This window comes from Pieris rapae, chromosome 2, assembly GCF_905147795.1.
Source record: "Pieris rapae chromosome 2, ilPieRapa1.1, whole genome shotgun sequence".
In the NCBI taxonomy this organism is placed as follows: Eukaryota; Metazoa; Arthropoda; class Insecta; order Lepidoptera; family Pieridae; genus Pieris; species Pieris rapae.
The window spans coordinates 7763334-7790965 of NC_059510.1; the positions used below are offsets into that span (position 1 = coordinate 7763334).

General features: G+C 33.3%; 1 protein-coding gene across 1 annotated transcript; it reads left to right on the plus strand.

The window, feature by feature from the left end:
• Positions 1 to 1961: 1961 nt before the first annotated feature.
• On the plus strand, positions 1962 to 21331 carry LOC111002896 (homeobox protein Hmx-like). Its single transcript, XM_022273179.2, has 4 exons — positions 1962 to 2038; positions 11019 to 11321; positions 17065 to 17168; positions 19858 to 21331. Exons 2-4 carry the CDS (start codon positions 11047 to 11049, stop codon positions 20499 to 20501), a joined length of 1023 nt encoding a protein of 340 aa, XP_022128871.1. The 5' UTR covers positions 1962 to 2038; positions 11019 to 11046; the 3' UTR covers positions 20502 to 21331.
• The last annotated feature ends 6301 nt before the right edge of the window (positions 21332 to 27632 follow it).

The following is a 27632-nucleotide window of genomic DNA, read 5'->3' on the forward strand; positions in this document are numbered from 1 at the left end:
TATGAAGATGGGATTAAATTATTATCTGTAAATATTTATAAAGTAATGGTTTTGTGTCTTTATATTATATTGCACACGCATATGTTACTAAAATTCAGGTTCTGTTTTAGCACCTGTCAAAATTTTTTCCTTTGCAATAAAGGAATCCTTGATTTGTATGGTACATATATTCATGGAAGAAAAATATCGATTTATTTCTCAAAGCAATTTTAGGACAAACACATGTCAACATTAACTTACATACAATTATATAAAAAGCGGTGTCGTCCCTAAAACATGTGGACACGACCAGAATAGTTAGTCGTAGTAGTAAAAAGTCAGAAGTCAATTTTGAAGCAATATTTTGGTTGAAAGAGATACTCTTCTACCAATAATCAATCTGCGCTTAAGAAACTCTATTAGCTCCTTTGTTTGCGCCGTCACATTCAGTGGGGTGGAGGCAGAACTTTCTGCGTCTTTTCACGGAAAGAATCATCATACAATTTTATAAGAGTCTTATGTGTGAGTCTTATGTCCGCCGAGAGTAAAATCTACTAGTCTGTATGTGAACCACTAATCCAACAGTATTAATTAAAATTACAACGTTGACTTGATACATACCAATGAGTTAATATAAAAGCTGTAATCAAAGTATTTAATTGTAATAAAATACATATTATAAATCGAAAAATTTGTTTAAATATTAGATCAATCAACTAACAATGCTTTCCGGTTTGTTATATTGACGAAAATCTCTTCTTGGATCTGCTGGACTTCTTAAACACTCGATAGCTTCCATTAGTAATTTACGTAATATCTGTAATAAATAACTGAAGGGACAGACACATATTTGTGTTTAACTCCTAGAGTACCATCTCCGAGATAAATCGTGCTTCGCCAGGATTTCATAAAGATAATATGGTGTTATCGAGTATATAGGCAGATCAGCTGTAATTATGAGGAGTTAATATCTATTTTTAATTGTAAAAATCAAAGTAAGCCTTGATGATTAACATACTAAGATTATATATTTTGCCGGCCGAATTCAAATTTGTGTTTAATCTCTTGTATAATTTGAGAAACAGGATATATAATTATGAAACGGACTTTAGTAAAAAACTATGATAATGAATGAAAAAAATAAATTAGCGTATTATATATATATATATATACTTTTCCCGCAATCTATTCATTTTTTCATAACTAAAATTATGAACGGATTATGCGTAAATATTTAAGATCTTATTACAATTTAAACTTCCACGATTGTATTTATTTTTACGATGTAGAATCATATTAAAACTTGTAGAAATAATTTTCCGGTATTCTGTCAAAGCAGTAAACGATACTGCGAAAATGCTTTAAATACATTTATATTGCAGTTCTAGAGTGATTTAAATTCTTCAATATTACTTTTAACTGTTGTAGCAATTTTAATACCTTAAGGCAGAAATCGGTAGCTAGTGAATAGACTATAAGTACTACAAAAGCGCCATTATTATATAAAAAATCTGCAAGATATTGGTATAATCTTTATTATTACATACATTATCACGCCTAAAAGTATAAATATAAAAATGTTAACAAGTTCAGAAAATAACAAAGGTTAAAAACCTCACTAAACTTTCATATACATTAATTCACTCCATTACACTATAACCGAGAAGAGAACCACAGATCGGGCGCTAATAGTGTATCATGGTAGCACTTTGGATTTTTCACCTCAAATCTCGACGTAGTTTTAACTGTTAAGGTCTGCCCTTTAATTGTGTTACCCTACTTGAAAATCGATGAAGACCCACCAACATCCAACCACCCTTAACACGCTATAATAAGGGTAATATTCCCCTGCGTCAAGCAATATTTTTGCATGAAAAGGATGGAAATAGAGGCATGGTTCACTGATTCTCCGGGGGTGGTAACTTTGTAGAGTGACGCCCTAAATCGTAGGGGTAGTTGTCAGTTTTAAAAGTATTATAGATGTGGCAAGACGTCTCAAATTGGTACCGGTGTGTGATTGTGCTTGTGAGTGATATATGAAGGAATTTATTTTTATTCGGTAAGTAGTTAGCGCGTTGATGTTTTTCACATGTTTCATCAACAAGACAAAAAAGTGCGTGCGTACAAAGTACACATGTCAGAACTGAAACTTTGTAATTTAATTATTACTAAGGTAAAAGACCCAATAGATGATCATGTACCAGTATATGTATGTCATGTATGTGTATATCTATATTCACACTGTTTACACATTTACCTGCATTTACCGCACAGGACGTGATGCGACAGAATTTAATCTTAAGTTCTAATATGTAGCTCCTAAACGAATACATCAACCAATAGCGTATATTTTTTCTCGATCTCCCTTTCTCACTCTCTCGAACAGTCTCTAACTCTTTCTTCCGCAAGAACGCTGCACATCTTCGTGACGTTTCATCCGTACTTTTACCCTCACACGTATAAAGAAGGTTCACTTCAATAATCCGTATATTGTTATTTATTCTATATTTAAAACAGAACACGTTTATGTGTGCATAATCCAAATATAGGAATTGTTAATGGAATTTCAAATATAAGGCAATAATTATAATATGCAACTAAGTAGCAAGACATCATTGTTAGGAAGACAAATTTACTTTAAATTGTTTCATAAGGTTGACTTAGCTGTACCTAAATAAAATCTGATTGTAGCACTGTGTAGCATCGTAGGCTCAGCCGTAGAGGCTTACTTTATAGGTATAAGTGTAAAGGGTTATTACTATCATGTTCTGATATATTTATATATCATTATAGTACTATGTATAGGTAAGTAATTAATGTAAACGCTGTTTTATCAAGAAACATATTAGCCTCATAAACAAATCACGTACTATAACAGGCCGTCCCAAATTTATGGGAGATGAAGGAAAAGTACCTTAAATATCGTAGATAGGATATTTTACTGAAAGGAGACTTAAATGTTATTACTTAAAAGTTAGTAATCCTTTATTTAAAGATTTTACAAAAATGAATTGCCTCGTATGGGAATCGAACCGACTTAGTTGTAAAACATCAGAAAGGAAGAGCGTGAAATTAATAATTTTAATCGAATTAAAAATATACATGTAACTGTCTTAGTCAATTGAGTGGGTAATTTTTTTGTAAAATAATTAAATAAATGCTCATAATGTGATCTATGATATTTATCGTACTTTTCCTTCATGTCCCATAACTTTGAGACGCCCTGTATACACACCAAACATTACCTTAGTCCGTCTATTGCTTATTACCAGACGTATTACAAGCCAGGAATGATCAATGATGCCGTCCTCCACCAAGTCAACTAGTCTTAATTCATTATTGTGGGAACGGGATGTGTTGCGATTTATGTCAAAAACAGTATGACGAGTGACCCACAAAGTGTTTGTGTGTATAAAATATGCAAAATAATTAATTTATTAGCTATTTTACAGCTGGCGTGAAAATATAAGTTAGTTTAAATTATTAATACTGAGTTAACATTACACTAATGTTAGGATTATTTTCAAATTTGTTATGGAAGAGCTGAGAACCCTGACATATGTTTTTTTTTTACTTAAAAGGATTCCCAAATCTTATTCAGTATAATGAATTGTTGTCAAATGAATAAACACATTTTTTTAACTTTAAGTTTTCCTTATACATCACTGTTCACTTCAGAGTCAATTTAAAACTATAATATACTGTATTTACACTATGTATATATAAAATAAACCAAAATAAATGCTTAATGTTCTATTAGCAGCAGCAAGCAGTTGGCCTAGTGGCTTCTGAGTGCGACTCTCATTCTTGAGGACATAGGTTCGAACCCCGGTAGTTTACTTATGGACTTCGAGTCTATGCGCGCATCGTAAACTAGCTCGAACGGAAACGGGAAAACATAGTGAGGAAACCGGCAAGCCTCGCTTTAACCATGACTACTGTTCCGAGGAGTTGTTCGGATTAATATATACAGCTGAGTTTCATCATCAGATATCACGTGCCGCACAACACCACTATGTGTTACCAGCTGACTACTAAAGTATTTCAGAACTAATTCGATATGGGGTCCTTCAAGAATAGAGCATGCCAATTCTTAAAAGGCCGGCAACGCCCTCGCGAGCCCTTTGGCATTGAGAATGTCCATGGGCGGCGGTATCACTTAACATCATGTAAGCCTACTGCCCGCTTGTCCCTGTTCTATAAAAAGCGCCACAAAATTATTATTATTATTAATTCCCAATTGAGTAATAATTTATATCTAGTTTATTTTAAATTTATAATTGGTTGTTAATTACAAACTATGACCCTGATATTCATTTAATAACACTTAAAAGAAGCAATTTAAATTATAAAATTTGTAACAAATGATTCTATGAATATTATTCCCATGACTCGTATTAGAAAATTTTAATGGAGCCACTTTGTTTAATTAATTTCGACTTTGACATATGTTAATTTTTTTGATAATGCTACGCGTAAAATACAAATTTAACTCAGTATGCGATCTTCTAACACCCATACTTATATATAAAGACGGATATTTAAAATACAAAACCAAAAAGTGATAGTAAAAAACAAGAAATATTTACCACATATTTTATTTTAAACAAAATTGTTAAACGCTTCACGCTTTTGCTATAAGTATAAAATATTTTTACGAATTATAACCGGAAATTAATTATACATAAAGCTAAGTAAATCAAGCGTTTGTCAAAGGCTGTCAATTCATGTCAAAGTTTGACAATGATATACCTAAACTAGCCTTGTAAAATTAATGATAGATTGAGTTACACAAGGCAGACAAATACACTTTTGTATGATGAAAAAGGTATCAGCTACTAAGTAGTATCTTTGAGAGAAATTTTATACTTTTAATGCGTTTCCATTTTCTTTTGTTTCACTATAGAAGGTCATGCTTGTCATGAAGTACATTTACCCGATCCTCGACAGCTGCTTTGTCTTTCCTAAGAGCTTTCAAATAATGCGTGTACATTATTGTGTTTACAAAGTTATCTAGATTCACTTCTATATTTACTATATATGTTGTATAATGTATAGTTCTATTCTTATAACCTGTATATGGCATTATTGGCTAGTTAGTTACAAAATGCCTATAGCCTACACTATCTTTAACATTATGACGCCAACGGTTGAGTCAACAAATATAAGAAAAAAAATATCGTATCAGTTTAATTCATAATTATGAGATTTCTATTGAAGCAACCAATTTCAATTGAAGAATCTTTATAGACAAAATGTGAATCATTTTTTTTTAAATATAAACACGAATTACTAAAAGAAATGCGAATAAACAGTATAGTGAATTAATTTAAAACTATGAACGAAATACGAGCAAACCCGAAGTTAAGGGCTAGTAAGTTATAACAGACATTGAAGTATATAAATAAACGTAGATAAAAGTTTACTATACCAATTTGTGTTATGAATTATTCATGCATTTTTGATTGCACATACACTGTAATCACTTAATAGCCAATTAGTATCGTTGTGTGAATTAATACCCCTTTACATTAACTGAACAACTTCACTAGGGACTCAACCCATATTCACAGTGATGTTACGTCTATGCGGTACGATGTGACGTTTTTAAAGTAAATCTACATCATTTCCAGCTATGTGTGATATAAAGTATATGGAAATGAATATATGAATAAATATGATACAATACGTAGGGCACTGGGAAGCACGGAAATATATCGATTAATAAAATACAATACATATTAATTGTAGTGTACTGTGCTATCCATCATTATATACAAATGTTATGTTGTGCTCAAGGTAAATACAACATTATTTCATCGTTAAGAAGAAAATACTGAAAAAAAGCATTTGTGATTTGTATATAAAATATATGGCATATTAAAAAAAGTATTTTTGTTAGTATATATAAAATAGATACCTCCAAGTTTAGTAGGTTATTTTCTTTAGGAATAATATAATTTTAGACTTAAGATAAATTACAGAATAAATATTTTTCGTATAGTATTAACAGGGATTCTCGTCTAATCAGCGGCGCGCGACGACCCATTTGACCAATCGCACGCACTCACGCGTTACGTCAATCTTTTGACTCTAGTTTTAATTGCCCTTCGTTAACTTCACAAATATTTGAATAGGAAAACCTACTAAAGAGCGGAGGCTAAGATATTAAAATTCTTCAAAACAGATTTTTGTCAGACGTACGGTGTGTCAGTGTCATAGTATTACTGCTTAGTTCGTTTCAGTAATAAAAAATTCACATCGAATGTTGGATCGGAAATGTCTTGATAAAATAGTCCAAGCTTACACGAATTATCTGACCACGATTAGCATATAGGGTTAGGCGCTGTAAAGTTTACGGGTTAGATCGTATCGCAAAGTGGCCATCTGTCCGTGATCACCGCAGTTTAGGGTTAACTTTGTTATATTTTAATTGTCTTTATGCTAATTTTATGATGGAGGGTTGAGGGTTAAAATTGTGTTGGTGTCATCTTTATCAATGTTTAATTTAGAATTTCAATCAAAATTAAGAAATGTTAGTAAAACAAGATTCGACTGAACATCTATTTGTTTTAATCTATTATCAAAAATCAAGGAAGTCGATACAAATAGTACAAACGCTGAACAATATACAAAGAAGAAAACTATTGAAAAAGAGAGGAATAAATACACTTGAATAATCCCAAACGAGACCTGTTAGACGTTTAGCGAACCTATACAATAATTTAGAGAAGTTTTAAAAATATTTAAACTCTCGCGACACGATATGCTATATATGCGATATAATATAAATATGAAAAACAGCTACCTCGCACAAAGAATTAGTCTAGCTATTCAAAGGGGGAACGCTGCCAGTATCTTCGGAACCTTGCCTAAAGGGACTCCTCTTAATAATATTTTTTAATAATTAAATTTTAAGGTTATTTATTAGGTATATTTTTATGTATTATGTTATTTGTTTTGAATAAACAAAACTAAAAACAGAATACTTATATTTTATGTGTTCTTCAAATGTGTGTATCTACAGATGCTTCAGGATCAAAAAACACAAATAGCAACTATATTCTTCAAGTTTGGCCCGTCGGGTTCTTCACAAATCACACAAAACGGTTGGGATTTCCGTTATTTTAAAAGAACAGGAGACTAACGGGCAGGAGGCTCACCTGATATGCCACCCATGGACATTCTCAATGCCAGATGCTCCCGTGCATTGCCGGCCTTTTAAGATTGGTATACTCTTTTCTTGATGGACTTGAAGTCGTATTGGTTCAAAAATACTTTAGTGGGCAGTTCCATATAGAGGATGTGCCCACTAACCGACCGCGATATCGACGTCTGATGATGAATTGATGTTGTATATAACACAATTAGTTTAGTTATTGCACAATGGCAAGATATATATCTTTATTTACCATATAAATGTGGGTAAAAATTAAGCTAATCACTTAGTAGATAATGAATTTAAACAATTGTTTACACACTGGCTTTTACAGGTATTCACACACAACTGTGGGATTTCAAACAATCGAATCGAGAAATTAAAAAAAATATAAAAAACGCGTTAAATCCTCTATTATCAAAGAATGTTAATCGATTCCAAAGTATCGATTTCTCGTTCACCTCACTGATTTACAACACCTGGCGTGGATTGATGGAAGTATCGAATTACTAAAACCATTAAACAAATGCCATGTTTTACCACCAAACGTTGTTTTGTATAAAATTCGATTAGCTGGATAAATAGGTCTGTTTGTTTGGCAAATCTTTTATGGAGTTTTTGCGTCGCCACTATCCCTACACCAAAAATACTACTTAAAAATAAGCATTGAAGTCCTTTATTTACGCGAGTACATTTGAAACTTCTTTAACGGATGTGAACCAACGTGAAACTTTGTAAATAATTTGCATTTACATCTGATATCATACTAAACTAATATTAGAGTTATTTTGCTAACACCAATATTAACGAAATGGTCACTTCATGTTGATCTGGCGACAGCGCGATTTGATACAAATTTTGCCCCGCACCACTTAATAGAAACAGATACTATCCAGGTATTTCAAACTACTAAATAGAAGAGCGTATAACTAACTTAAACACAAGCAACGCACTTGCAAACCTCCTAGTGTCATATAGTGTAAGCACTTAACACTTAAGTCACTTAAGTGACACCCTGTTCATTTGACCCATAAAAAAAAGTTTTAGGTTAACCAACTAATAGTCATTATTATTGTAAAAACTAAAAGCACATTAATGCAACATTTGTGTATGTAAGCGTACTTTTACACATACTCTTTCCGCGCGACGCTTGCGTTGAAGTTTGGTTTGAATACTTTGTGAAAACTGATATATACATGAATAAAAAAATTAATTCCATAGAAAATTTAATAAAAAAATTAGACGCGGTTTGACTTGCTGTAAAGTAAGCAGAACTTCAGGGCAACGCTACATTACAATTGGTACTCTATATACAATAAAGTCAATATACTATATTTTCAAATTGTTTGAAGCTGGGTGTTTGATAACTATAATTATTTAACTGACGTCATAACTAAGATAACACTACCCCTAGTGAAACTTGACTTGCTCAAGTATTCGTAAATCTATGAGAGACTTATCGGAACATTATCGGAAACGAGAATGATTACATTTTGGCTTCAAGTGTGCGATGATTATTCCATTTTCTTTACGCTTCTGTCTGTATGTCACTTAACAAATATTAGGTTACATAACTCCCGCGGTGTTCTATCTATAATATCTGTTAACATACTCATGGATTTAGTCACGAAACTTACCGCGAACTATTTTAACACCCAATATATTTTTGATGAACGAGTCAGAATGATTGCTAAGTCTTGTTTCTGCATCTTACCCTTAATACCCAATAACTGCTAGACAGGACCGAATACATAAAATAAATGTATGGAGTGAATGAATAAAGACACGGCAAATCTGTAAAAAAATCATCAACTATTCTAAAACTAAATTGTAACGCGTTATCAATAACTGTAAAGTGGCGATCAAACGGGTGATTCACGATGAAAAGCGCTCGCAAAATAATATAACATGAGCATTTCCACCGATCCTATCTGACCACTGCATTAAATAATGCCGACATTTAAATGCGCAGCGGTTGATAGTTCCACATTTAAATGATTTACAACTACGTATGTTCAAAGCTAGATTAAAATAATACTTATATACGTTTTGTATGCTTCATTCAGAGGTTTGAAACGTTAAGTAGAATAGACAATTAATAATAATTGTGATAAATTAAAGCGCGGCCATTTTATTTCAAATGTGCGACATAGAAACCGCTAGCATAGAAGCCAGTCTGAATAGACATTACAGTTTTAGACTGGCCTTTACATCCGAGATAATATGGTGCAGCGCAGACACAAATACACTCTCTATTTCAAAACTCATAAGAATTATGTGGCTGACAACTTTTCAGATCAGCTCTTATTTTTATTTTATTTTCAAATTCAATAGTTTCTAAAAAATCACATTATTTGTACATTAGCAGTACAAGTAACTTTTAACTCTTTAAGTGCTGAAAAAAACCTTTGCAGCTGCAGCTGGTGATATCTTTTTCGAGTGTTTGACAGATTTTTTGTACCGTCGATTCTTCATTTAATTTGGATACTAAAATCCCTCCTGCTTTTAGATCCAGTACACAGTTAATTTAGTGTCTCGTCTCGGTCTAGTTGAAATATTCAGGGGATGATGCATAGGAACTAGCGAAGACGCGATTTCAGCGCGCACCCCTAGATCTTTTTTTTAAATTAGCCGAAGGGTTAATCGGGTCCTGCTCTCAATTCCAGAGGACTCACGAGTACGTTGTCGGCCTTTACAGAATCGGTATGCTCTTTTCTTGAAGGACCCTAAGTCGAATTGGTTCGGAAATACTTTAGTGGGCAGCTGGTTCCATATAGATAGGCAGAAACTCCTTAAAAAACGCTCAATTGTGAAACGGTGGACGGCGAGGTGATACGGGTGGAATTTCGTATTCTTCCCCGACGCCCGACAATGAAACTATCCATCTAGAAAAATGCAATGATATTTCATATTTTCCATACAGAAATTGAACCGATCTCGTGCCATTCATTAAAACTATGAGATTCTACTAAACTTGTACTACATAAGTAGGTACGCCATACAAAAACTGACCGCGAATATAGCTTGACGTAATTGAACGAAGTACATTATTTATTCATGCCAGTTAAGTGCGTTATTGTCTAAGAAATCTCAGGGGTTCAAGATAATATTGGAGAGGATTACCCTCCCTCCGTAAATAATGGGTGGCTTTTTTAAATAATAGATTTTATTGTTTAAGACTGTTAAGGGTTTTACTAATACTGCGCCAGTACTGGTAAGTTTTTGGACTATCGACTTTCTTTGATAGTACGATAGAACTATACGTACATTTAAACCAGAAAAATATAGCAAAGTATAAATATATATATATATATATAAACAAATAGCAAAGTACTGAGTTCGATATTTACAGAGTACCGGAAAGTTATTAGACGAATACTCTTTGCGGCATGCGTGACCCATTAACGTCATTCAAATTTGTAATGTCACGTGACCTAATGTTTTAACAATTTTATATTATGGTAGTGGATCACGCCTATTGCAAAGTATATTTAGAAATTTTTTATCGTGCACACAAAGATGTCCTTACGGGCAATTATAAATTGATGTATTGTAGAGATTAGTAGTAGTATAGATTAGTATGTTAATATTCTACTAATGAGAAAATAAAGTATACAATAATCTAGCCTAAATGTTAGGTTATCTATAGTATGTATACACGCGTATATATAATGCACTTACAAAAAAGGCGAGAATGACGTAGGACGCATGTCGCATTCCGTTTCACTACGACTGGTCCTAGACATCTGACAGTTGACACGATGCGGTGACATTTACGTCAATATATTAGATCCATTTGTTCAATCATAATGAAAAGCACTATAATCTATCGTTTTTGAATATTTTTCCCAATATCCTAACGAATTTCCATCTTCCACAGACTGTATCAATAAAATGAGGTGCTAAACATGGATTCGCCATCATCTCAAGACAACGACATCGAAGTCAACGTGGTATCGGGTGCTAGTAGCCCAGATATACCCTCATCGCCCTCCAGAAAAGATCAGAAGTCTCCATTTTACGACCTGAAGAAGGATGAAAAGGCCACAGGCAGCGCGCCGTATACAAGTTTCTCAATAAGTTCAATATTAAATAGAGCTGAACCGAGAAGAGACTCAAATGTATTGGAGGCAGCGATCGCTGCTAATCATTTTGGAAACGCGAATGATGCAATGCTGTCTAGGTATGTATATCACAAATAATAAAATAATACTAATACAACCAAATCTTTTTTATTACACTTTTTTTCTTTATGTTTTTATTTCTCATTAAATTATGTTTTTAATGGCTTTATTTAGGGATGTCAAATATACATTTAAATTTCTGTATAAGTATAAAATGTAAGCCGTCTTAATTATATTTTATAAAAACGATTTTTTTGTCAACTTAAATTAGCACTAAAAGGCGAACACTGGCAATGGAAACTTTCAAAGTTTTGATATTAATGAGCCGGTAGTAAGGCTTAGGATTAAGTTTGCTTTATGAACACAATTTATTTGAACGCTAATAGTATCTTCTAGTAACTGATCCTATATAAATTGTATTTATCAAGATTACTTTTACGTTTATATTATCAAGTGTAATTTAATTGGTTATTTTTAATGTTTGCTTCCCATTAATATCAATAGCTTTAACTGGCAAATTAAAGAAGGCTGTAGGTATATTTGTTATATTATAAATACGACGAAACTTGTCTAGTCTAGGTCTGTGATAGGTCTATATATTCAATTAAATATATAAAATTTATTTAACGCAAACGCACCGTTTAGTTCTATGTCAAACTTAGGATGCTGCTTCTGACAATCAACCTTTTATTTCCTCTAACACACTGACAATATTATAGTTTAGTATAATTTATGTAATCCACTCAAATTACTACGCTACTTATGTAATCAATAATATATATTTGTTAAAATCATCTTTAGTCGATTGTAACTTAACTAATGATAATAGTAACACCATACACACAGCTAACTTAATTCGAACAAGAGAAAGCGCACGTCCCAAAATAATCCTTAGAAGAAACATCATTACCCCATCTAATCAACGAGATAGTTTTCCGGCCCCTTATCTGGCAACACTGCGTAAAATTCGCGGGTAAAAATGACCCTTTTATCTGTCAAACCCGTAAATGTGTAATGGGTTGTAGTGACGTGTAAACACGACAGTGGATAGTTGACGTTTCATTTGTTTTGACTACAATTTGTAGGGACATGTTGTCCTTTAAACGAGGTTTTGCTGCATTAGATTGTTTTGGATACAACAACAGAACGACAAACCGCAGATGTAAAGAATACTTAGAAGAGAATTATGACATAAAAAAGTACTTACAGAGAAATAACATATATAATGACTATACTTAGTAAATTTAGTACTTATACGACGTGACACAGACAAAGTTTCAACTATAAAAGTATACAAATATATACTTTGAGTACAAACGTGGAAATATAAATTTCCTGTTAATTATAAAAAAACAATGGAAATAATTAAATAAAACAAGAAAAGAAATCTTGTAAAGCGTCTTTATTTTCACCCCTAGACTAATTACGCCTTCAGTGACGTCCGACATTTTGTTTATGATGTAAACCATCTGTCACTTTTCCCGCCATCGTGTTGACATCTAAACTTTTTACTTACTTTATTTTTGTAAACGTCTTAGGAATAATTAGGTAAATTGATACGAAAAAATATTTTGAAAACAAAAGAGATTTAAAGATAACAAGGAAGATGACCGTTTATAAAACTGTCACTATGTTATTTAAGGAAAGAAAGGAATTATATTAATCAAAATTAACAATTACCAAAACAACGGATTTTTATCAAAAGACGGAAAAAATGTTAATATAAATATATATAATCATACATAAATAATCATGACATGTTATAAAATCTTTGATGTAGAAACCTCAACGTAACATATGTGTACCACTCTCTCCCCTCAATAAATAGAATCAAGACGTTATTAATAAAAGTAATAAAACCTTATTACACGCGTTAAAAAGCACAGATTATACACATACTTGTGGGACCCTCTAAATGCCCCTAATAGGTCCAAATGGGGTGGGCAGAATCTTAGCCTTCTTGGGGTGAGACGGCTACTTACCCTCTCAAATATAAATAATATAATGGGTTTGGTTTTGCTCCAACTTAGAAGCGATAGCGATTAAAATAACATTTTAAGACGCTTAAACATTGAAGTTTCACAGATATCGGCGCACTCAATTTGTTTTTCTCCGAATATATTAATAAGTTAATACTTAAGTATTAGATAGCGACTAGGTTCTTTATAATATCTATAAACTAAAGAAGGTAAACGAACTTAATAGATAATAATAAATGATTACTAATAAGTTCCTTTACCTACACGTCAAGTATGAATTTGACACTGACAATTCTTTGATAACGAAATGGCGCAAAATAGTTCTTATATATCAGAAAGCTAGCCGGAATCTTAATTATTAGATCATTAATTAAGTAAAACCACGGGGGTTATATAAATATATATTAAATGTTATAATTTAACGCTACCCGCTTTTCCGTTAGCCCAAATTGACTGCATTCAAGGGTAGGTACTTAAGTAAGGGGAAGCTCTCCTTATCCTTTAAGAGAATTTGATATATTTGGAGATTTTTAAGGAATTTATTTGACGGGAAGAGGGATATTGTACATAGACTGCGGTGAAAAGTCCTGTTTACTAAAATAACGATACAAGCATTTCACTAAAAGGGTGCATTTCTTGTATTAGGTACTTTAAAGGAAAATACATTTTGCTGTATTGAAATCTTATCTTTTACAATTTACATATTAATACAATCAGTTTTATTTTTTAAATATTGCAATTTCTTTATAATTACAGCCGGTAAAAAATATCGGGTAAAAAATATTTTACATAGGTACTGGATTTAATAAAAAGAACAAAAGTTCTTTTAACCAGCCAGGTGGCAGTATAGCTATTTTTAAGGTTGTACCTATGTATAGCAATGAGCTACAACACAGATACAACTTCAGCAATATACAAATTGTCGCGTTGAATATTTAAACATTTAAAAAAATATATAATTTAGAAATATGAAAAGCATTAAATATGTTTCGGAAAGTTTATCAATATAATTTCTTTTTTAAAACTAGATACCTACTATACTTATCTTCATTCATGAGTTTTTAATGGAATCTTTAAGAACACGTTTCATCATAAGACAAAATGTTTGTGACATTTTACTTGAACCAGATGTAATTATTGTATAATAAAGTATTTTCATTTAAACGGTACTTGAATAAAATAGGCGTATTGTATAAGATGACAATTGTCCAAAAACACTTAACTCATACAATACTTTGTAGCGTTTAACAATCGTTTAAATTTTTCGTAAAACTATTTCATAATAGCGGCTATTAAAACTTTAATTTTCTCTTAAAGCAACCAAATAAATACTATGTTATATTGACAGTTAAGCGGTTAAAAGCCCTGTTCTAGAGAATGGCCGTTAGGTTATTGTCGTCGTGACTCGTGAAACTAGAAATAAGTGAAAAGATATCTCTTAGAAGCTTTTAAACGCGTCCGAGAATACCTCCCTATCTACCAACAAAAGACTCCCGTGTCGCTTGCACAGACAAGAGATACAAGTAAACACTTTATGCTATAAAAGAAAGTACAAACGCTATTATTAGTAACAAGTGTGGAGTGTTGAGCAGACGCGCCGCAGCAAAAAGAAACGCGCGGGTGACGGGCATCGATTTTTATACCCCTCGAGGGAGGCGGGGTCATGAGACGGCCAATCAGGACGCGGTGAGCCAACCAATCATGGCGCGGCTTCTTCCTTTCCGCTTTAAAAGGAAGCAGTACTTTATCGTGTAATGGAATTTGAGTTTGGAACTTCCCTGCTGGGATTAAATGCGAGATACCAATGCAAATTGGTTTTCTCGGATTTTTTGCTTCAGACTCAAACAGTTGCGTGAGTTTTTAAATTACATTTAGATTGAAACGATTAACCTATATAAAAAAAATTAACAGTTCTTTTAAAACACATGAATAGCAATTAAAACATTTAAGGTTATATGAATGAAAAAAATAGCTTTTATTCTCTAAACAAGTAACAAACGATTTCCTAGAAAGATATTGTCATAAATTCGCAATCAGTTGTTTCTATTCAGCCTGCTAAATTATTGTCGATAAAGCATCCAATCGGCATTGTCAAAGTTATCGATAAACATTGCCATACTGTATTACTAGGGACGTAACCCTATCGATAGTATATCATTATGAAACATATTTACTAATATACTAATTTTCACCTATAATGTATTTGAAATATAAAATAAATATCAACCTAAAAGGAATGTGAAGGAAAAAGTCATGATGTGAAGTGGTTGAGTTCTACACTGCTTTATTGCGACATTGTATTATGAGAGTGGCTACGTGCTACGGCGTAGCAACGTAGCGATGTTGCTCTGCGGCCGTAGAGTGATTGTAGCAAGTTATCTTTAATTTTTTACCGTTTTAATAATAATTGTTTCTTTGTTTTTTATTCTTCCTTTCTTTTTATTGTGAATAGCAGTAACGCTTATTTGCCTTAGTGCTAAGTAGTTTTAAGTATTAAATTGTTTTTCTCTTTTATTCGTTATTTTGCGTATGAGTTTTTCCTAGCACGTATATCGTAGTAGTTACAGATAAAAATGGATACTATTGCAAGAATAAATTATTAACTTATATTAAATTAGGTATTTTGAATATAATAAATACATATTCACTAAAAGTGGTAAATACATCAAAATCTGTAAGAAATTATATGATATGATGAAGTAAGAAATCAGTTTTGATATTTGAATAACCTACAGGTACTACTACTAAACCGATAAATGGCAAAGGAAATAACTAAAATGAATTAATTAGATATAACATAGTATTGTCTTTTATTAACATAACTTTTACACATTTAAAGAAAACACTTTTTTACGGATTATAGTTATGTATAATTGTATTTAAACTTATAATAAATTTTTTTTACATTTAACACCTTTGTCTTTAGTCACCGTGACCAAGCACGCGAAACGTCGGTTTAAATTTAAAATTATGTCTAAATAATTAGAAATTTAAATACAATAATACATAACCATAATCCGTAAAAAAGTGTTTTCTTTAGATATAACATTTTAACAGCTTTTATATATCGATAATTTAGTACATCACTATCACTACAGGGAACGCGCCAATCCTCTTTGTTGCCAAATCGATATTTATATATCGATATCTAACTGGTAAGCGAGAAAGCTTGTCGATGTCTATCGTGAACATTCGCTTTGAAAAAAGAAAAGAAAATGGCAACATTGCTCCCAGAGTGATTTATTACCTCTCTACTTTGTTGTTTTTTATTAGACGTGGAAAAGGGCTGATTCTAAAGATAAAATCCATGTTATTTTCATTATTAAACCATATTCATTCCTTACACAAAACTCAATAGCAATAAATGAATAACACGATGATTAATGATGTATATGGCGATGTTGGTGCCTAGAATGAGGGTTTTTTTTAAATGTCAAACGATAAATACCGACACGATTTTTAAAGGCATTTAATAAGCTACAACCTCTCTAAACTACTTAGCCAGGTGCTTATGCATAATATCGTTAATAGCTTCAAGTCTGAAAAAAATCACGTTTAATTTTACATTAAACTAACTTGCTACCTTCCTCCAGTATGTTTAAAACAAACAAAGTTAAAAATGTTAGAAAAATTAAAAAAAAGGAAAAGCCAAACAAAGAAAGGTAGAACGTTAAACATAAGACACTCCAAATGATAACATTTTCATTTTATTAAATATGTTTTATTTACTAATGTCCCAGATAAATAATAACATATATTATCTATTATAGGCTGATTTTTGCAGCACAACCAAATCTAAGTCAATTCACGTTCCTTGTTGCAGATTGGGTCTTATATCTCAATGGAGTGCGCTAGCTGGCAGGTACGGTGGACTTGTCCCAGCTCCTTGGTACTGGCAGAGGCCCCACGAACGAACGCCACCTAGAGGTAAATATTTATTCTTTTTTAATTTCATCAATTTTTGGTTTCCTCGCGAATTTACCTAAGCATAAGTGCAGTTAATTGGCTCGAACGCAAGACTCCAGACTTGAAAACTGTAGGCTAATAAATTAACCATATAATACATTATAACATATAATGCTTGATTGTATTAACGCATAAGTGAAGACACTGTGGTTATAAGTAATAAGCATTAAAACTAAGGGCTCTTTAAGGGCTTCAAAACCTCTTTTTGTTGGTCAACGCTACATATATATTTTTAAGCCCTTCATACATCAGAGAATAGGTGTAGATAAGATAAAGGAGAAATATTGTAGTCGTATAATAGTTTTTGTATCTGTACATGACACTGATATGTCTAGCACAAGTCTTATACGATCTTATTAAAACAGTTGTTTTGTATCACAATTCGGTGTGTCTTTTGTTTATTAGGAAGCCATTTTAAAACATTTAAATGTGCGTGTCATATGCAACCTTGATTGTATCACATAGTATTAAGGCCGTTACTAAATTTGAAAGTATTAGTTATGTAAGGTGCGATTATGGCAACACTGAACACGATAATGGCGCGAATGATGTCACTGTAACACGGATTAGCACCGCTACGGCCTCCCTCAATCGATGACTGGGATTTTATATGTCGGCGATTTTATAGCAAGTACATACACATACATTGTACCTACTTTTAATTATGCATTTAAAAAGTAGGTTTAAATTTTTGATCGAATGGTTCTCAACTACTTTTTTGAGTACTTACATTGCTAGCACTTATCGCAGCAAATTATTAGAGCCAGTATTATTGTACCAAAAATGGGTTTCTTCAAGCTACTGGTATTTTTTAAAGTCATCTAAAAAACATCTAGTATTAAAACTGAACACAAAGCTTTCAGGTACTTTTTTAAATAACTTGCCAACAACAAAGCTTTGTATATTTTTATTACGTAATAGTAGGTATTTATAATTTTTCCCACCTTTCATAATATTCATATATGGAACGGCGCACAAATTCGCACCGCAAAAGTTAGGTTGTCATTTTTGTGAATACAGTTACAAAACTACCAAAATAATTTCCAACATACATAAGACAGATCTTTTGTTTAAGTATAAAACGAAACTTCTCACATTTTCCTGCGCTATATTTATGGTAAACAAGCAATCGTCATCCCGTCTGCTCTCTCAACCCCGCTCATTTCGCTTTAATTTTCCAAAACCCATCTCCGGGGAAAACAAAGCGAACGCCATTTCACGCGGCCCAAACCGACCGAACAATGCTTTTCTACCATCGTACTATATTTATACGTGTAGCAACACTGAACTGTCAAAGCTGTATCTGTCCCGCTCGCTCGTGCGCTAGTTGTATTAATCGGCATTCGCGCCAAAAGCAATGTTGGCATTTGGCGATGTCGCGGTTGTTTTAATTTTCGAATGTGGTTTGTTCGGATAGCTGTCACTGCATTTGTTCGTCTTTTATTTTTTTTTCCGATCGAAGTTTATTGTAAGAGCGGCCTGCTTCATTTCTCTTTCCTTTGTACCTGTGTAAATTACAAAGTGCCCTGATTAAAAACGCAATACGCGTATTAAAAAAAGACAGTACTTTTAAGTTAAAATATTTCGACGTCATGAAGCTTAGAGACGCTTCTTCCACACAATGTAACTCCTCAAGTTAAAATACTCAATTAAATAATATTCTAAACGCATAATAGACTCATAAACTGCTTAACTAGTAAGCGTTTGTGTAAACAGCAAGCCAACGGTAACAAAGGATTATTTCATATGGCTTCTAAAATCAATGCGAATCAGTGCTACAACTAACAAATTTTCACGACCTCTTCCCGCTTACACTTTTAACCGCGTTGAGTGTCAACGTATACTGGTTAGTCATCTCAAAAGTTGAGTAAATTGTGGAACCGATTTTCGACTTAAGTAATGAGGCTTAAGGTGTTATATCGCTTGACTAACAGCTGATGTCCCGGTTCGATTGTAGTGATTCAACCGCGTTGATGACATTCGGCTTCGCGCCTTCGTGTCGTGTTCGAATTTTGAAATTCAATATTGGAATAATTTGTGACAATGTCACTTCCGGGGGAAATTGGTTTTATTCGTTTTAAACAAATGTTTGAGGAGTTTTAAAAAATAAATCAAAGATAGAAATGAAGTTTATTTAATACTTTCTGTAAAAACCTAAAACAAATTAAAGGTTATAATGATTCTGGGTTTTAATATAAAGATTATATAATTGAATAAATCATATAACAATTAAAACTAGTTAAGCAGAAAACACAAGAAATATAGCGTGGCATTGTCACCACGCTTAAATAAAAACAGTATGCTCACTATTATATACAATTTTCTTGTTAATTCGACTAATTTAACCTCAAAACTAAATCCGACACGTGAAAGCTACCAAATTGCCTAATTAAAGGCGCTGAATCCTACAATTAGATTTATTCGTATTAAACCAGAGGTAATTGGATCCGAATCGAGTCTATTTATTTCGAAACCTTTTAACGTAATCCACTAATAGTTCCAGTCCATGATTTGTGAAGATTTGTTCGATTTATTTTTATTACGGAGTATTAAGGACTAATAAGATTAGCAAAAACTCATTTTGAGGCATGTCTGAGTACCGTTTAGGTATTTTGTTTTCAAGACAAATAAAATCTGTTTATTGTTACAGAAGACTCAACAACGAATGAGGATGGATCTGCCGGGGGATCCCCTCGATCTCGCAGTCCACCTAGAGCACCTTCTCCTCCATCACCATCCCATTCTTCACCTCGCTCCCCACGACTTCACCCCGCATTATACCAGCAACAACCAGATCCCCAAGACTCAGACCCCGACATAGACGAGAGCGACGACTTCGACAAAGATGAAAAACGAGATCCAAACACAAATCTCGGAAAACGGAAGAAAAAAACTCGCACCGTCTTCTCACGATCGCAGGTGTTCCAACTCGAATCGACTTTCGACATGAAAAGGTACTTAAGTAGTTCAGAACGCGCTGGCTTAGCAGCGAGCCTGCATCTAACAGAGACACAGGTGAAGATCTGGTTCCAAAACCGCCGGAACAAATGGAAAAGACAGCTAGCCGCGGAATTAGAGGCTGCTAATATGGCGCACGCCGCGCAGAGATTAGTACGTGTGCCAATTTTGTATCACGAATCGAGGCCAGCGACAATGCCGCATACCCCCATGCCATTGCACCCTCAATTCTCGAGTGAATCTGGGGTATATTTCCCACCTCAGGCCCCGCAACAGATGCAGCCATTACCGGTGTCTCCAGTTACTTCGAGAGCGCCGTTATCCAGTTTAGTGTAGTGTCCGCTTGACGCCGCAAGGGACGCGGCGAATGGACAGTACTAACTAGTCATATTATGTGTTGTGAGTGTTGAAGTTAGGTTAGTTGTGTTATACGGGCAATATTGCAGTTCGCGAGTTGGCAACTCTGTTGTGGCAATTAAAGCTAATTGTTTCAATACGGAACCCACTTTGTAGGCAAACAATGTAGGAACATAAAGACATTATTGAGTTATTTTATATACAGCGTGCTTATATAGCAAGGTCAGTAAATAGTTAATTTTAATAAACACGATTTCTATTGTCTCTCGTTGAAGAATTCACACGAACAGTCGCAGCAAGCTTTGGACCAACTTGCCCGTACAACACAAAGAGATATAACGTACAAAATCGTTGTCATTGCACATTTGTATTATATGTATATAGTTTTAAATCGCTAGCCAATTGTATATAGTTGCAAGACGACTGTGCTTTTTGTGTAAGATATTTAAATATATTTCTAAGTACTTGTTACGCTTTGCCAAATATTAAGTAGTCATGTTTATTGGTTTTCGTAAATACTTTAAATGAACACTTAAGGCTGTTAGATATCGTGTAATTGTCAGAATATCAATTATTTTGACTTTATTCTTTGGTGACTGTCATAATCAATCATTGTCATTTTTAGCAAATTGTAGTAAACAAATTCGGGCTATTCCGGATGTCGAAAATTACTAAAAAGTTATCTTGTCCTTTTCTATAAACTTGTCTTTATGTTAGATGAAAAGAGACAGATGTGTACTAAACAGTGCAATTAAACTGTTCCAACTTCGAATATGGAAGAAAGGGATAAAGTTTATATCTATAATGTTTGTATATATCGTATGACCTGAATGACTTGCCTTCATTTGTATTTTTAAATTCAAAAAAGGAATCACAGTAAATGCTGCCATCATTCTGTAGAATTAAAAATAGTAATAAATAATAATTTTGTTACCGAAAACCAAAAACTATAGTAATAATTTTGTATAGTGTTGCCATAATGCTAATTGTAATTAGAATAAGACCTCTATTCTAAAACGTCAAAGTTATTTATTGATAGTAGTTATTACTTCGTAAATTACTGTATTATTATAATTAATGCTAAGAGAAATAAAATATTATACACGATAACTTTCTTTTATTCTCAATAATCGCCGAACTCAAATTGCTTTGGTTACTATGGAACATCTATGGAGTACCTAAGTTTATCTGAAAATTGGTGTAAGTTCCTTATTTAAATTTTATGCTCCTGCGCTGAAAAAGGTTGTTGGGATCCTCGTTGGTTATTCCGTCGTTATAAATATTGACATTTGTCCCAGTAAATCGTAGATAATACGTACAATTTAACCTCCGGAAGTCTCTACATACGTTGCATTTTGCAGTTAGTTAAAATAATATTGAAAATATAATAATAGATAATTGAAACTATTTAGGTTATATTATTTTTTCGGATTATGCTTATTAATATATACATAATTGATTACATAATCTTTATAAATATATATTTGAGATAAAAATCATATCGGTTTTTACTATGTTGTCTCACGCTTCAAAAATTTGTAGATACTTGAAATCCGCGTGTGTAGGGTGTTAAGTATCGGCACACTTTTACTAAACCAGAACTTCCGGCACTTCCGGCCAACCACGCGTTTCCGGCGAGGGGGCTCAACAAGTGGTTACTATTTTAATAAAGCTTTCGAGAATTGAATTATTTTAGTTTTATATACCCTATTAATCTGTCTCTTTTCATCACAGTGTAAGCACCATTTGACAGAAAGGGATAGAACTTAGTTTTCACATAAATAAATAGGTAATGAAACGGATTTACTTTACGGTTTTGTCTTTTAAGAGATAAGAGAGTAGAGTGAGCGAGAGAGAGGTAAGTTTTAGACACGAGCTTATAGTGAACTATACTATTTTATATCAAATCCAATACATTTTGATTTACAAGCCTTAGAGATAATCAACATCTAAGTTTGTGAAGTATATAATATCAATTCGGTCCAATGACCTCATAATGGGGCATACTACAGAAGTTTAGCTCTTGGTTAAACCATATACACTAAGGCTACTACACTAAGTATGATTCGTCATATAAATGTGTTTTGAGACCATTAAGTAGCCCTCTTTTTTATTTAATGGTGAATGAATGAAACACTGCATATTTAGTTCCGTTAGGGTCCTCGACTAACAAGGTCGAGATCCTTCAAGAATACAGCAATTCTTAAAAGGCACCAACACACTCGCGAATTACTGTCAATTGACGGCCGATATCACTTCACCCGGCGAGCCCGTTTACCCCCTGTTCCATAAAAATAAGTTAACTTAACATTCAAATATTATTTCAAAAACACGCAACTACAGTCCTATCAGTTAATTATTCCCTTGAGTATAACAAACATGACGCATAACCAACGTAATAAACGCCAATCCCAAAAAATCGCCCCACACTCACCATATCTATTTAATTAAGCGATTCTCGATATTAATTCGATTATTACTCTTCATAAAATGCTACAAAACTGACTTTTAGCAAACGATACAACGTCACGGAAGGCGACAGTAAAGCAATTTCGTTTTTATCGTCAAGAGATACAGATTATATTGCCCTATCGCGACCCTTATATAATTACCGTCACGAACACGCTATTCAAACGTTAACGTCCAAATGAATCGTAACGTTAGAAAAATAAAATTCAAATTGTGAACTACCATTCGACTGTCATTAATTAAGTTTAAAAAAAGAAAATCAGACCTTAAGTTCGAATGTGGAACGTTGAATTCGATTTGTATACCCTAATCGTAGCTAGATCAAATGAGCGCTTTCCGGAATCTTAATTTAATTAAATTTGGAATGTTTTTGAATTTGGAATGTTATCGCGGCATCGCGCGTGCCTCCGAGTGTTGCCACGCGCCACCACCCGATTGTGACTCGGTTGTTATCATCTGTCACTTAATTATCGAAATCGACTACATTTTTTGCTCGGTAAGAGTGGGAATTGCTGTTTTTAAATAGTTACATTTTCTTTCTTAACTGTGTTTAACCTGATTCAAAATAATAAACGTACATTCCCTTTTAATTGTTTCATGACAAAGGGATAGACTTATTTTTCAATTTGCTTTTAAAGTTATCGATTACACAAATTGCGTGCTAATTACTCGATAAGTCGAAACGTATAATCGTGTGTCCATTTTGACAGATAACAACGAAATTACGGCTAATAGTGGGTTCCGTATCCGCCATGTTTGTTTTTTAAACCTGTCATTATTCAAATTTCGAATGGCAGATGCGTTTGGATGCGTTAATCGATTTGGGAACCATGTTTTTAACTTACCTTCATACAATTGTAGGATAAAGCCTTATTGCTATTAATATATGGGCTTTTTTAGTTTTCAACAATATCCAGGTAACTTTGTCTAACATTTCAAATTACAAAATTGAAACATGGTTGCATACAAATTTGTCATTCAAATATGTGCCTTGTTAAATATATTTTGACGCACGCTTCTTGAGCCGAAACAAAACAGTTAATGATCTGTTTAATTATAAACGTGCGTTTACAACAATTAAAATTTAGTTTAATGACACGTGACTTGATACTTTGTACAATATATGCTGTGGTAACAAAAAATCCATAAATAATTATTGTTAATAAAAATCATATGCAATTCTTCAACTTCTTTTATTATTGAAGTAGGCATACTTCGACGATTTTTTTGTTAAATTAATGAGTAGTAACAACCGCAGGACCTAATAGTAATTCTTGTCTGTAATAAAAGAATTAAATGTATGAATTAATATTGGTTTATTCAAGGAGAAAGATAAAGTACTCCTTTATTCCAACTTCATTGTTCTTTAGTATTACCAGATTTATTTGTGCTTGCTTACAAATGTCTAGCAAAATGCTATTCTGACTAATAGCATGCCATAGTTTCTGGCACGATTTTAATTATTTCTATAGTTTTTGAACATTTTTTTTAAAGTTACGGCACCAAAGCACTAAAAGCCTACGGTCACTACGGTTTGCCACCTTGATCATACCTTAGTTAAGTAAGAAAATATGAATGAAGTTGTGTTCATAATTATGAATAAAAAATGTTATAATGTAAAATTTTTTAAATGTTATACATAAAACATATAACTGACATTTATGGAACCAAGTAATCGTACCACAGGTCCAATAAATGCAATTTTACTTAGGGTCCATCAAGAAAAGAGCGCAACGATTTTTTAAAGAAAATGAATGTGGCATTCATTTAATTCAAAGTGTCGTCAAAGGATTTGTTAGGATAAATACCAGCAGCTGAGTTTCATCACCGGACGTGGAGGCAGAATACGATTCCACCCGTATCATCTCGAAATCCGTCGTTCTATGTGGAATCAGCTGCCCACTGAACTTCCGATCTAGTTCGACTTTCAGGTCCTTCAAGAAAAGAGCGTACCAATTCTGGCAATATACTCACAAGCCCATAGTCATTAAGAGTGTCCATGGGCATATAAAAACATCAGATGAGCTTCCTGCCCGTCCGCCCCCTGTTCGCTCAAGCAAAGCCTCACTTCTAAAGCGAAATCTGGGCTGGCTGTCGGCCAATTGGTATTACTCTGATTTCTGGATAGATAAAATGGTAATAATTACTGTTCCACTTATCTTGTACACGTTCATCTGTTAATCTAATAGGCAAGTTAGGTGATCAGGCTCCTGTCACTGACACAAGCCGTCGCCTTTTTGGATCTATAGCAAGCCTCACGTTTTTTTACAGTTCGAGCGAATGTTTTAATGCGCACATAGAAATAATTGGTGCACAGCCGGGGTTGAACCTACGACTTCAGGGATAAGAATCGAACGCAGAAGCCACTAGGCTAACACTGCTCATTCTACATCCTTAAAAATTAATTGTGTATTAATGATGTATGAATGATTTTATGTAAATGAACATACCGTCACGATGTCTTATAACGTAAAACCAAATTTTAATTCTTTACATAAATAGAAAAATTGTGACTCAACAGCCAGGAATTGAATATGGTCTCAGAATTGTGAGCCACACTCAAACTAGACCAAGACTTTAATGTTTCAAAATATTTTGAGAACGTCCCTTTGAGATGCACTTCGTTTTATAAAAACTTGTAATTAGTTGACTTTCGTCACATTTTAACTAACGTTGAAATAATTTTAAGTAAGAAAATTAAATTTTTTACACAAAATCCCTTACATTATAACACACGTGATTACACAAATTCTGTTATTAATAAGTCGTAACGTATAATTGTGCGTCCATTTTGACAGATAACAACGAAGTTACGGCTAATAGCCAGGATTTTAGCAAGGCCTCAGGATTATGTGTCTGTCAAACTAGACCACCTTGGTCTAGTCTACAATCTATGACTTTAATGGTTATCAAAACAATTTGAGAACGTCCCTTTGAGATGCACTTGGTTTCACAAAAAAAAAACTTGTAATTAATTAACTGATAAGCTTGACCCACAAAAAGGCAATAAATAACACACGTTGCAACATAAATTAGGGGATGGTTAAAATTCTGGCAAAATGAGAAATTATACATTCGCCATTATCAGTGACTAAGCGATCTAACCGAGATAGCTAACGGTCAAGAACACTGCCCTTTGGCGAACTTAGGCAACTTTGTTATTCATTAAAAAATATAATTAACGATTTCGTGACTAAATGCCTAGAGTACGGCTTAACCTGTTCTATGCCGAAACGAAAAATATCCGTAAACACAATAGTTTTATTCAGTTTATGTGGAGTTGACATGTTAAATGAGCAGTGATGCCTTCAGCGTGCGACTCTCATCGGTAATAGGTACGATCCCCGTCCACATACCAATGGACTTTAAATGAATGGTGAAGGAAAATGTCGTAAGGAAACTGGCTTGCCATAGACCCAAAAAGTATTCGGCGTGCGTCTGGCAAAGGAGGCTGATCACCTACTTGCTTAGATTAACAAATCATAAAACAGATACAGAAATCTGAGGCTGAGGCAAACTGTGAAAGCTGCTAGCGTCACAGTATTGTTTTTAAAACATCTTTTTACCTATACTTATTTATTATCCTATATTACAATATTTAATTTTATTTTTTATTTAATAGGTACAATTTGATTGGTAAGAGGGACTATTCGAAAATTTATAAAAACTTCCTCAATTTTATAAGTTTTCGTACCGAGTTTTATTGATTACTTGACTTGATAGAAATTGATACATAATTCATAATTATTGTAATCGACACTTCGTGTGTGTTTAATCATTGAGAAATTTGTCGCTTTTACAAAAACCAAGCCTTTTTAATATAAGTTGGTGTATTACTGTACTCCATTTCGCTGGGTGTTATACATATAGCTTTATTTTTCTTTTAGATAGATGAGGACATTTCTAAAGTTATAACTTGTATATAATTTTTTACGTTTGTTGTATTTGTGATGTGTCTTTAATGTTTTCTTATTGATAAATTTTATTTTAAAACAAACGACTAACGAGTATAAAAAAACAAGACATCCAAAGTAATTCAATTAAACAATCGCATTAAATGTAATCGTATAAATAAACAAGTAATTATAAATTAAATGACTTCCGTTTAATGTTAACTGATACGAGATAGTATCATGTCGTGTGCCCATTCGTATGCCAACGAATGCCCATGGAAAAAAATGCCCCCGTTACACTTGAGAAACTTATATAATTTTTTGTGTGAGCTTCAGCTACTTTGCTTCAAGTTTCCTAATCGAAGGAACGGTGAACAAAATGGACTATAGTTAATGCTTTTACGAAAGACCAGGCGCAACTCCTGATTGGGACGTGGCTGTGATAACTGAAATATTGTTAATAATGTAACAGTAGGCAAACGAATAGGCTCATCTGATGTCAAGTGATACCGTCGCCCATAGACACATTATTACCTTGCAAGTGCTTGCCGGCATTTTAAAAATCGGTAAGTTATTTTCTTGAAGTACCGTCAGTCAAATTTGTTCGGTAATACATTGGTGGGTAGCTGGTTCCACACAGTGCGCGGCAATAACTGGCTTAAATAACGCTTAGTTGTGGAACGACGGTCGTATTCTGCCTCGATGTCCGATGATGAAACTTAGCTGCTGGTATTAATCTTCAAATATA